General features: G+C 45.1%; 1 protein-coding gene across 1 annotated transcript in view; it reads right to left on the bottom strand.

The window, feature by feature from the left end:
- LOC143289530 (E3 ubiquitin-protein ligase TRIM56-like) overlaps positions 1–10,939 on the bottom strand; it is a 12,103-nt gene extending 1,164 nt beyond the window's left edge. Inside the window, exons 1-7 of the mRNA XM_076598534.1 lie at positions 10,825–10,939; positions 9,509–9,800; positions 8,825–9,140; positions 6,938–7,115; positions 6,094–6,457; positions 4,504–4,859; positions 1–1,305 (exon numbers count right to left, since the gene is read on the bottom strand). The exon at positions 1–1,305 is cut by the window's left edge and continues 1,164 nt beyond it. Coding sequence (XP_076454649.1) covers positions 1,162–1,305; positions 4,504–4,859; positions 6,094–6,457; positions 6,938–7,115; positions 8,825–9,140; positions 9,509–9,788 — 1,638 coding nt within the window. The 5' untranslated portion in view covers positions 9,789–9,800; positions 10,825–10,939 and the 3' untranslated portion in view covers positions 1–1,161. The remainder of the gene's footprint in view (positions 1,306–4,503; positions 4,860–6,093; positions 6,458–6,937; positions 7,116–8,824; positions 9,141–9,508; positions 9,801–10,824) is intronic.
- Positions 10,940–12,154: the final 1,215 nt, after the last annotated feature.

Here is a 12,154-nt window from a genome sequence, read left to right as displayed (position 1 = left end):
TCTAACTATGAAGGCGGATCTATCATTCTAATTTGCAAAGCTACACGCAAAATTCACCAAAAGAATCTAGTCTTTAAAAAAATCGCTAAGGAATACGTTTTAACTATGAAGGCGGATCTATCATTTTAATTGTAAAGCTACACGCAATCATTTGCTATATCTATACATTTTGAAATAAAAAGCCAACGTTTTCTAGATCTAGAAGACGTCAGTCTACAGGAATCATAACCTGATCTTGGATGAAGAAAGCGTTGGGGTATCGATTCACGTTCGTAAATCATTATAATGAGGACATTCCATGATGAGATGAAATTCATCTCCAAACACTGACAGATTCCATTTAGGGTCAACCTTTCATCTCGTGGTATGTTATTGGTAACGTTCAATTTCAACTGGTTGCTTGTGATTGCTACAACAAAATTTGATAAGGGCATAAACATAAAAGAAAAACGTCTATCAAACAAGATATACATTTCTCAGCTTCAAAATCAGTAATGGAATTTCTATAAAACAAGCATTTACAACATTCATCAGCTTCATTCCTTCAATTGATAATAAAATCATCTACTAAAGAATCTGAATATGGCTACATGTTGTATTGATATTTGAACAAGATTCCCAATCCCACACACAATCAAATCCGCATCTTGCGAGAATTTCTTGAATATCACAAGTCCTTGAAGATCAAGGAACAAGGAGGCAGACGGTTAAGACGAAAGGCGAAAGCTTGATATTCAAAGGCATGCAGTGGTTATCTGTCAGATACTCTTTTAGATCATTTTAAAAAAACATTGAGAACAATACAGGAGACATATCATCACCTTGTCGATCACAAGTGAAGCTTTAAATCAAAATTTGATAATTAACACGCATGATCCTATATTTCTATGATATCAGTGATAACACGCAATATATTTCCATTCACATTTTGCTTTGAAAATTTAAGCCACAAAACACCAATACATCATACTGAATCAAAAGCCTTCTTATAATCAATAAAAGCACAAAATATTCTTTTGTTCTGACTGAGAAATATATCCACAGTCACCCTTGTAGCCCATCCACCAAGTGACTCCTGGATGCCCTTGTATTGCCGCCCTTTTTTCCTTCTTTTGCAACCTGGTCCTCAGCAGGTGAGAGAACCCGCGCCTCCAAGGTGGTCTACAACAGTTGGAGGTCATAGGCACCCTTGTAGCCCATCCACCAAGTCTCCTCTTCCCCTCCATCCCATTTGACGTCCACCGTGCCCACAGTCCCTGTACGTCGTGATGGAAAGGCCGTCACCGTGCCTGGGCCTGGGTCCACCTGCACACAGCACGCACCGCTTGTTATCTGCTGCTTCGTCATCCGTCTGTATATAGCCTGGTGCTTCGTCAGTGCTCTGTACATAGCCTGGTGCTTCGTCATCCGTCTGTATATAGCCTGGTGCTTTGTCATTGGGCTGTGTATTGTACATAGCCTGGTGCTTCGTCATCCGTCTGTATATAGCCTGGTGCTTTGTCATTGGGCTGTGTATTGTACATAGCCTGGTGCTTTGTCATCCGTCTGTATATAGCCTGGTGCTTTGTCATCCGTCTGTACATAGCCTGGTGCTTTGTCATCCGTCTGTATATAGCCTGGTGCTTCGTCAGTGCTCTGTACATAGCCTGGTGGTGCTTTGTCATCCGTCTGTACATAGCCTGGTGCTTTGTCATCCGTCTGTATATAGCCTGGTGCTTTGTCATTGGGCTGTGTATTGTACATAGCCTGGTGCTTTGTCATCCGTCTGTATATAGCCTGGTGCTTTGTCATCCGTCTGTATATAGCCTGGTGCTTTGTCATCCGTCTGTATATAGCCTGGTGCTTTGTCATCCGTCTGTACATAGCCTGGTGCTTTGTCATCCGTCTGTATATAGCCTGGTGCTTTGTCATCCGTCTGTATATAGCCTGGTGCTTTGTCAGTGCTCTGTACATAGCCTGGTGCTTTGTCATCCGTCTGTATATAGCCTGGTGCTTTGTCAGTGCTCTGTACATAGCCTGGTGCTTTGTCATCCGTCTGTATATAGCCTGGTGCTTTGTCAGTGCTCTGTACATAGCCTGGTGCTTTGTCATCCGTCTGTATATAGCCTGGTGCTTTGTCATCCGTCTGTATATAGCCTGGTGCTTTGTCACTGGGCTGTGTATTGCCTGGTGCTTTGTCACTGGTCTGTAGCAGATTGGTATGTAGCCTACTGCTTTGCCATCGGTCTGTTGTCTATTGCTTTGTTATTGGTCTGTCACCTTTGTTATTGGTCTGTGGTTTATCGCTTTGTCATTGGTATGTGGCCAACTGCTTTGCCGTCGGAATGTTGTCTATTGCTTTGTCATTGGTCTGCAGCCTGTCGCTTTGTCGTTGGTATGTAGCCTGTTGCTTTCTCAATTGTTTGTCATTGGTCTGTAGTCTGTTTTGTTGCTTTGTCGTTTTGTTGCTTTGTCGTTGGTCTGTAGGTTACTGGTTTGTCATTGGTCTTTGGCCAATCGCTTTGTCATTTCATTAATTTGTTGTTCTATTGCTGTGTCATTGATCTGCAGCCTGTCGTTTTGTCAGTGGTCTGTAGGCTGTTGTTTGTCATTGGTCTGTAGCCTATCGCTTGGTCATGGGTCTGTAGGATATTGCTTTGTCGTTGGTCTGTAGCCTATCGCTTGGTCATGGGTCTGTAGGATATTGCTTTGTCGTTGGTCTGTAGCCTATCGCTTGGTCATGGGTCTGTAGGATATTGCTTTGTCGTTGGTCTGTAGCCTATCGCTTGGTCATGGGTCTGTAGGATATTGCTTTGTCGTTGGTCTGTAGCCTATCGCTTGGTCATTGGTCTGTAAAATATTGGTCTGTAGCCGGTTGCTTTTGTCACTCGTCGGTTGCCTGTTTGTCGACGTGCAGACAGCAAACGCTGTTTCCGTTATGACTGGTCTGTGACCTATTTGTACTGCAAACAACAAATAGTGTTCCATGCTGCTATTCCACTGTTCTCTTGTCTGGTCTATTTGTCAAAGTGCAAACAGCAGGCACTGTTATACATTACTTTGTCATTTGTCTGTGACCTATCTGTCAAACTGCTAAATACAAACCCTGCTCTGTATTGCTTTGTCATTGATGGTTTAAACAGTATTTTATTTGGAACATGTCACAATACAACACAGATATCGATGAACAGGTCAACAAGAAAATCTTATATAAAGTCCTGTCCTGACACATGTACATACTGAATATGTGACGGATGTCATTGATTTGACTTTGATCTGAAGTCGATTTCTCAACCGTCAGACAATAAACATTTTTCGGTACTGCTTTGTAAAGTAACACACACACACACACACACAAAAGATAATGAACAATAACAGCAAATGAGTAACAATAATAATGATAATAATAAATGACAAATTATGAAAGGTAGGCACATCAAAATACGGTGCAGGAGAAGGTAAGCAGAAGGCAGAAAGACGTAAAATTTAACGACTTCTCTCTTACGAAGTCCTTTAAGTAATTTCCTGTGACTGTATTTAGAGGTTGGTTTTTTTTTCGTTTTTTTTTTTTTTTTGTTTTGTTTGTCTTCCAAATTTCACCCACATTTTTACCCTCATTTGCCCAGTTTCCCCCAACCCTCCATTCATCCACATCTCCCACCCCTTCTAACCGATAATACTCAGATGTATTCATAAATACTTTAACAAAATGTCTTCAATCGCCGATATGTGTGACGGGACATTAAACAAAAAAAATTCCAAATTCCAAAGACGTAAAATAAAAACACGAGAGAACAAGAGAGGCAAGGCCTTCAAGACTCACTTGTGACTGAGAGTAAAGCACACAAGCTTTTTATGTATTGAGTATAATTTCAAAATGTAATGTTTAAGATGAGAAAGATGAGTTTAAAGCAAATTAACTCCCCTAGCATTAACTGCAGAGTAATTTCCCTTTTTTACTATCTGCACCAAAACGTTTGCAAAATAAATAAAACTTCCATGCTTAGCAAAAGAAGTTCCTGTTTGAACCAAAAATGATAATAATGACTGCTCTAGCTGTTGGGTCAGAATATCAGATCAAAGTGCCAAGTTTAGAGAATACAAAAAAAAAAAAAAACCCAAAAAAACCAAACCCAGTAAATGCAGTTTGCATATAATTAGGCTTCATTCTTTATTTTTTTGTGCCCATCCCAGAGGCGCAATATTGTTTTAAACAAGATGACTGGAAAGAACTGAATTTTTCCTATTTTTATGCCAAATTTGGTGTCAAATGACAAAGTAGTTGCAGAGAAAATGTCAATGTTAAAGTTTACACACACACACACACACACACACACAGACAACCGAACACCGGGTTAAAACATAGACTCACTTTGTTTACACAAGTGAGTCAAAAATGGGCCACGCTCAGTGAATCTCTTCTGCGTGCACACACCCCACCACACAGGCGGATGACACCGGGTACCCAAGCGTGAAAACGCACACACACACACACATACACACACCAAGAGAGAGGGTTCTTACCTTTCCATCAATAAACTCAATGGCGCTTCCCTTAAGCCTCACCCTGTCCCCAGCCTTCAGAGCCCTGGTACTGCGGAGGGTAGTGGACACTGATGCCCCTGTTGTCAGTGTTGTGGTGATGGCTGGAACTGCGGGACTTTGGGAAGTGGTGGTGGTGGTGGTTGTGCACGTAGCGTGTTGGTTGAAAGACACCATTGTGGGTCTGTTGGGTCTGATAGTGGTGGTGGCGGTGGAAGGGAAGGCCACTGGTGGTGGTGGTGGTGGTGCTGAATAAATCGGGATGCTTTTCCATGGGTCGTGGATATCGAGGGAGGTGTTTGCTTTGATTTTGGAGGAGGAGACCTCTCCCTTCCCTCCTGCACACACACACACGCACATGCACGCACGCACACACACACACACAAACGCACGCGCGCACACGCAGAGCGTTTGTCTGAATTTACCTCTAAACTAGGTCCCTGACTTTAGAATTTTAAAATATACACAGTTAATTACCTAAAATAGATTACTAGAGTTAGGATACTTCTTCATTTGTGGGCTACAACTCCCACGTTCACTCGTATGTACACGAGTGGGCTTTTACGTGTATGACCGTTTTTACCCTGCCATGTAGGCAGCCATACTCCGTTCTCGGGGGCGTGCATGCTAGTTATGTTCTTGTTTCCATAACCCACAGAATGCTAACATGGATTACAGAATCTTTAGCGTGCGTATTTGATCTTCTGCTTGAGTACACACACGAAAGGGGTTCAGGCACAAGCAGGTCAGCACATATGTTGACCTGGGAGATCGGAAAAAATCTCCACCCTTTACCCACCAGGCACCGTTACCGAGATTCGAACCCGGGACCCTCAGATTGAAAGTCCAACGCTGTAACCATTCGGCTATTGCGTTCTTCGATGAAGGATACAAAAAAACAACAACAAAAACAACAACAAAAACACACACTGTTACCTAACGCAGACAGGGCAGCTCTGATCTCTGCGATCCTCTCCCCGTGCAGCAGAAGATTGATTGATTGATTGATATGGATACTTATACAGCGCCTATCCTCTGTCAGACCAAGCTCTAAGCGCTTTACATACACGGGGACATTTGCACCACAGGCTGCCTACCTGGGTAGAGCCGACTGACGGCTGCCACTGGGCGCTCATCATTCGTTTCCTGTGTCATTCAATCAGATTTTAGACGCGCACGCATACACACTCAGGCAGACATGTAACATTTTACGTGTATGACCGTTTTTATTTAATTACCCCGCCATGTAGGCAGCCATACTCCGTTTTCGGGGGTGTGCATGCTGGGTATATTCTTGTTTCCATAACTCACCGAACGCTGACATGGATTACAGGATCTTTAACGTGCGTATTTGATCTCCTGCGTGCGCATACACGCGAAGGGGGTTCAGGCACTAGCAGGTCTGCACATATGTTGACCTGGGAGATCGGAAAAATATCTCCACCCTTTACCCACCAGGTGCCGTTACCGAGATTCGAACCCGGGACCCTCAGATTGAAAGTCCAACGCTTTTACCATTCGGCTATTGCGTCCTTCGATGAAGGACACACAAAAAAACACACACACTGTTACCTAACGCAGACAGGGCAGCTCTGATCTCTGCGATCCTCTCCCCGTCCAGCAGAAGATCGGATGGCACAGACATCAGATTGTTCGCCTCTGCACACTGTGTCTCCACGTCCTTGGAGCGTCGCCCCATCTGCTGCGTCATCATCAGCACAACGTCATCGCTGGATGACGTCAGCACGCGTGCCATGGTGGCGGCGTGTGACGTCACTGTGGCACGTAACCTCTCCAGGTCAGCGTCGCCTTCCGCTTGCGTCTTGATGACGTCATAGAGCTCCTGACGTCGTTTTTCCATGTGTCGCTGAAGGCCGTCAAATACTTCGGTCACTTGCTTTCGCTGTTCGGCGAGCACGTCCTTTCTTGCCTGAATCTGAAGGTAAATTTCACAGCACACACACACACACACACACACATGTATATATATATATATATATATAATTTATATATACAGAGAGAGATTTAGATAGATATATATATATGTGTGTGTGTGTGTGTGTCATCACATAATTATATGTGTGTGTGTGTGTACTTGAGTGATTTCGTCAAGATTTTGCGCCATATAAATACTTTTTTTTTTCTTTTAATATATATTTTATTCTTTTTTCTCTCTCAAGGCCTGACTAAGCGTGTCAGTTGGGTTACGCTGCTTCTCAGGCACCTGCTTGGCAGATGTGATTAGCGTATATGGATTTGACCGAACGCAGTGACGCCTCCTTGAGCTACTGATACTGATACTGATACTTGTGTGCGTAAGTGCGTGCGCCAATGAACGGAGAGAAAGACCAGAACCAGAACCAGAAGAAGAAGAAAAAGAAGAAAACCCAGTCAGCAGGGATCCAGAAACCCAAACCTGCTTGCTCAGTTCCGTCTCCTTCGCCCTCCATTTCTGAACCAGGTGCCCGAGTTCTTTCTTCTTGCCTTTCGCCGCGTCTGCAATGGTCTTCAGCTTTGGGCAGCAGCGGTGGCGAGTCGTGGCACACTCCCAGCACAAGAGCTCTTCGTGAGCCGGGCAGCACACTTCAGCTGACCTGGATCCGTGAAACCAGGTGTATGATAGTCGTGTCCGACTATGACCATCAGAACAGCAGAGGAGGCAACTGCTGTTACGACTATCTGGGCTAGAATTTGATTTTTAGTGGAGAGTCTTGCTCAAGTTACACATCCCCACTCTCTCTCTCTCTCTCTCTCTCTCTCTCGACCAAGAGGGTTTTTAGGACAGTCGATGTTGGGGATGGTTCCCAAAAGGCCAGCTAGCCCCAATCTTGCCTCCTAGTTTGAGAGTCATAGTTTTTTTTTCACAAAAGACTAAGCTGTAAATGACTTTCCATGCCAATGGAAAAAAAAATCATTGATCATACAGCGGTTACTTTACTGTTGGTCCTGCTGTAAGCTGTTATCAATCTGTGATGATACAAGGCAGAAAGCTAAGGTGTAGTAAACATGCATCACATTTAAAAAAAAAAAATTAAATGGAATGAGATTAATGTATGATATCACTTTATCGTCCGTAAAGTCACACAGGAATGTGTCTTTCGGTTCGAGTATGGTGTAGCATTAGACATCGTAGAGCGCAAAGATACTACTTTTATTGTCTGTGAAGTCGCACACAAATTTGTCTTGTGGTTCACGCACACGTAACATTCAACATACAGAACGCAATGATACAACTTTTATTTGTCTGTGAAGTCACAGAGATGTATCTTTCGGTTCGAGTAATTGTAACATTAAACATAATAAATTGCACAGTCACTTTTAGAACATGACCTTTCCTTAGAATATGCATCAAGACAATAGATAATGAAATGTAGATTTAAAGGAATTTGGAATAGTTAATAGTATGTATCCGTGACTTTTGTTTAGAAGTTCAGAATAGTATTGAGTATGTAATTATGAGTATGGAAGAATTCCCAAGAATATAGGTACAGATTGGGAGAATCTGAAATTTGATGACGATAGAATTTTTCCTTCCCACGCTTATATAAACACAGACTCAGTTCTTAATTTGCTAATCTTCCTGTATGTCGTTCATATTAGATTAATGCCTTCCAAAAATAGTCACTCTTTTGACACTATATATTGTCTCAAGAAACAAATTTGAAGAGCACACACACACACACACACACACACACACACACACACACACACATATATATATATATATATATATATATATATATAATGCTATTATCGCCTGTGAGACACAGCTTCAAAATAAAAAGGTTCATTACCATATTTACATTTAACTGGAAACAACATATAAAAGAATGTTTTTCAATAGCAAATGCAATTTAAAAAACAATAACAACAAACTCCAAATCTCGACACTCCCTGATTTTATGTGAATGATCATGGTTTAACTTTCAACTGATACATTTTGGGCTGAATGGATCTTTTTTGTGTGTTTGTTGTACCTCTTATATATGGCTTACACAAATGAGTCATTTATTATATTTGCATAAGTTTACTTCAGAATGTTTTGCTGTGTTTTTTTAATGTTAATATATCGTTTTTAGTCTTGTTTTCTTTTGGGGGAGGATGTCAGTATGTGTATGTGTTTCGTCTATTTTGTCTGTTTTGTCTCTTCTTTTTCTTTTCACGGGTCTGTACTTTATGGCAAGGTGGTTATAAATAATTATGTTGTAAACACATCAAAATTAAAGCAGGGGGGGGGGAGGGGGGAAGAAAAAGAAAAAGATTTTTTTTTTTTTTTTTTTTTTTGTAAAGGACTTGAGCTGACCTGGCCTGGTGGTTCTTACACGACGACCGGATGTGCGACGCCAAGTCTCGTGCAGTCAGCCTGTTCAAATCCCGAAGGCTGTGGTCCTTGGAGACGGGAAGCCTTTGGTGGTAGCTGGAACACGTGGTACACAGTTTGACGGCACACTCCAAGCAGAAGTGGGATGCGGCCACCTTGTTGTTGCTGCTGGGACACACGGCGCACACGTGAGATCCCCGCGAGAGAAGTTGGCGAACTTTGACCCGTGACCACGTGAGCCAGTCAGTGGGCAGGGCGTCGACCAGGGTGTCGAGGTGGCCTTGACCTTGGTGGGTAGCTAACAGAAATAGTGAATAAAGAGTGGTAACTCTCTCTCTCTCTCTCTCTCTCTCTCTTCACAAGGTACACAACTTCACTTCAAGTCAATGCTTGCTTGTGCCACCGATTCAATTAGCTAGCACACAGGTAAAATAAAAGGGCACGTTGGAATAAACGCAGACATTTCCTCAACAAACAAAAACAAAAAAAACAAAAAAAAAAAGAAAACGCCGGGTTTGTCCTTATACCGATCATTTGACTGACATACGCACACGCACACGCACACACACACACACACACACACACATACACACACACACATCAGCAATGACAAAAGAAATATGCAAACAAACACATAATTAGCTTTTATTCATAGCCTCTTTATACCTAGGTGGGTGGTCACGGTGTAGGGGTGGTGGTGGGGGCGGGCGGGTGGGGGGGAGAGGACGGGGGCCCGGCACAACGGACACCCACCTTGCCCCTGCCCCCGGGGCCCCCCCACCCCCACCCCTCCTCCACTCTTTTTCAGCCAGCCGATCAGGCAGTCACGGCAGGCCGTGTGATAGCAGGGCAGGATCTTGGGAGTGGTGATGAACTCCTCGTGGCACACTGGGCACTCCAGGTCCTTGTCATCGACATCGACATCGACATCCGCCACGCTTGCCATAGTTACTATGGTCTGCTGGACACACACACACACACACACACACACACAAACACGTGCGCGCGCGCACGCACACACATACACACACGCATGTACATAACCACACACATACACACACACATACATACGCGCTCACACACGCACATACATACGCACGCGCGCGCGCGCGCACACACACATACACACACACACATATATATGTGTGCGCGAACACACACACATACACGCATGTGCGCGCACGTACACACACACACACACGAGCACACGTACACACGCACGCACACACATACACACACACGCATGTACATAACCACACACACACATACATACATACATGCGCGCGCACACACGCACATACATACGCACGCGCGCACACACACACATACATATGTGTGCGCGAACACACACACACACATAAACACGTGCGCGCACGTACACACACACACGAGCACACGTACGCACGCACGCACACAAATACACACACACGCATGTACATAACCACACACACACATACATACATGCGCGCGCGCACACGCACATACATACGCGCGCGCGCACACACATACACACACACACATACATATGTGTGCGCGAACACACACACACACACACACACACACCAAGTTCGGTCATGCGATCTTACGATGACAATGAATTTAGAAAGGCCGCGGCAAAGCCCCGACGAGACCACGGTCGGTGCAGTATTTGGGCCCATAGAAAGGAAATTGAGCATGAACAACAGCGACAACAACAACAATAATAGCCACAACAGCGACAACAACTATACAACGCCAACAACAACAGCGACAACAACAGCGACACTGAACAACAACAATACAACGACGACAACAACAACAACAGCGACAAAAACAATACAACGCCAACAACAACAGCGAAACTGTTCATAAGTTTATTACTCAAAGCGAACGATTCGATCCCTACTTCAGACAATTCCCTCTTTTTATGTATATGTGTGTATATATATGTATGTGTGTGTGTGGGGGGGGGGGGGTTAGGGGGTGCACGGGAGGGGTAGTACCTCTAGAGGGGGGGCTTGTCACGCTCTTCCGGGAGTGGTTCGTCCTCTCTTGGTCCCCACTGGCACCCAGCTCTCACTTACGGGTCCTAGAAGCTGCTAGCATGCCGGCGGCAGCGCCCAACCCCCGGGCAACGGCTTTGACAGGCTGGCTTAACTAGGTGAGGGTAGCCGACGGGTCTCAAACCCTCGGTGAGTTAGGACTTGTCTACCCAAGCATGTGAAGACTGGATCCAGCGGACTCTGCGGAAGAAACCTTCATGGTTCAACGGAGAGGAAGGCGGTTGCAGCAGAGCACTGTGGAGTGCTGAGGGCAGGATGAGGCACATAGGACATCCTGGTCATCCACTGCATCCGTTTCCATCTCCAGTCGTCTTGACCTCGTCTTGCCACTGGATACAGACGGTCTCGGACAAGAGAGTGAGGTCGACGGTGCGCAACTCCTCCTCACTATAAACAAAGTCATCGCGCAAGTCATCAGTCATCCTTCATCCCATACCATCATTTTCCCCAAACCCTGTGGCGACAGGCGAGCGACGAAGCGACAGGTGTGGGTACACTGGCAGTCGCAGCCGCGGACCTGCACACAGGCGGCTGAGGGTCGTTTTTCACCGCCTGGAGCAGCGGTCCCACCACCTCCGTATCTGCTCCACTCCTCAGTGCTGATGGTTCTACCCTAATCACTGACAAGGACGGGATCCTTGAGAGATGGGCTGAACACTTTGACAGCGTACTGAATCAGGGAACCAACCACCGCGCACACACACAGCACCTCAAATCCATCTTCACCAGAAAAAATATACACAGAGACAGAGACAGAGACGGGGTGATGTGGAGGTGTGTGGGGGAGGGGGGGTTCTTTTTTTTCTTTCTTTTTTTTTTAGGGAGGGGCGGGGGGAGGGGAGAAATCGATGAATTGAAAGAGAGGGAGGAGAGGTGTGTGTGTGTGTGGGGGGGGGGGGGGGGGGGTCCGGGTGACGGGGGTGGGGGTGGGGGGGTTGGGATTACCGTACATGACAGACGTACGTCGACGAGTAGGGTTGATGAAAACCTCGATGTTGTTGTTGTCGTTGTCGTACACTAGACAATTAATTGTTCATTACGAGCTTTTTGCAGCTTTGTGTCAGGGTCACAGCTGGTGTGGGGTATGCGTCGCTTTGCACACACACACACACACACACACACACACACACACTACACACACACTCTCTCTCTCTCTCTCTCTAACAACCACACACACACACGCTACACACACGCACACACTCTCTCTCTAACACACACACACTCTCTCTCTCTCTCTCTCTCTAACACACCACACACACACACACACTAC

Source organism: Babylonia areolata, chromosome 14, assembly GCF_041734735.1.
Source record: "Babylonia areolata isolate BAREFJ2019XMU chromosome 14, ASM4173473v1, whole genome shotgun sequence".
In the NCBI taxonomy this organism is placed as follows: domain Eukaryota; kingdom Metazoa; phylum Mollusca; class Gastropoda; order Neogastropoda; family Buccinidae; genus Babylonia; species Babylonia areolata.
The sequence above is the reverse complement of the archived record's forward strand: the minus strand, read 5'-3'. Positions and strand labels throughout refer to the sequence as shown.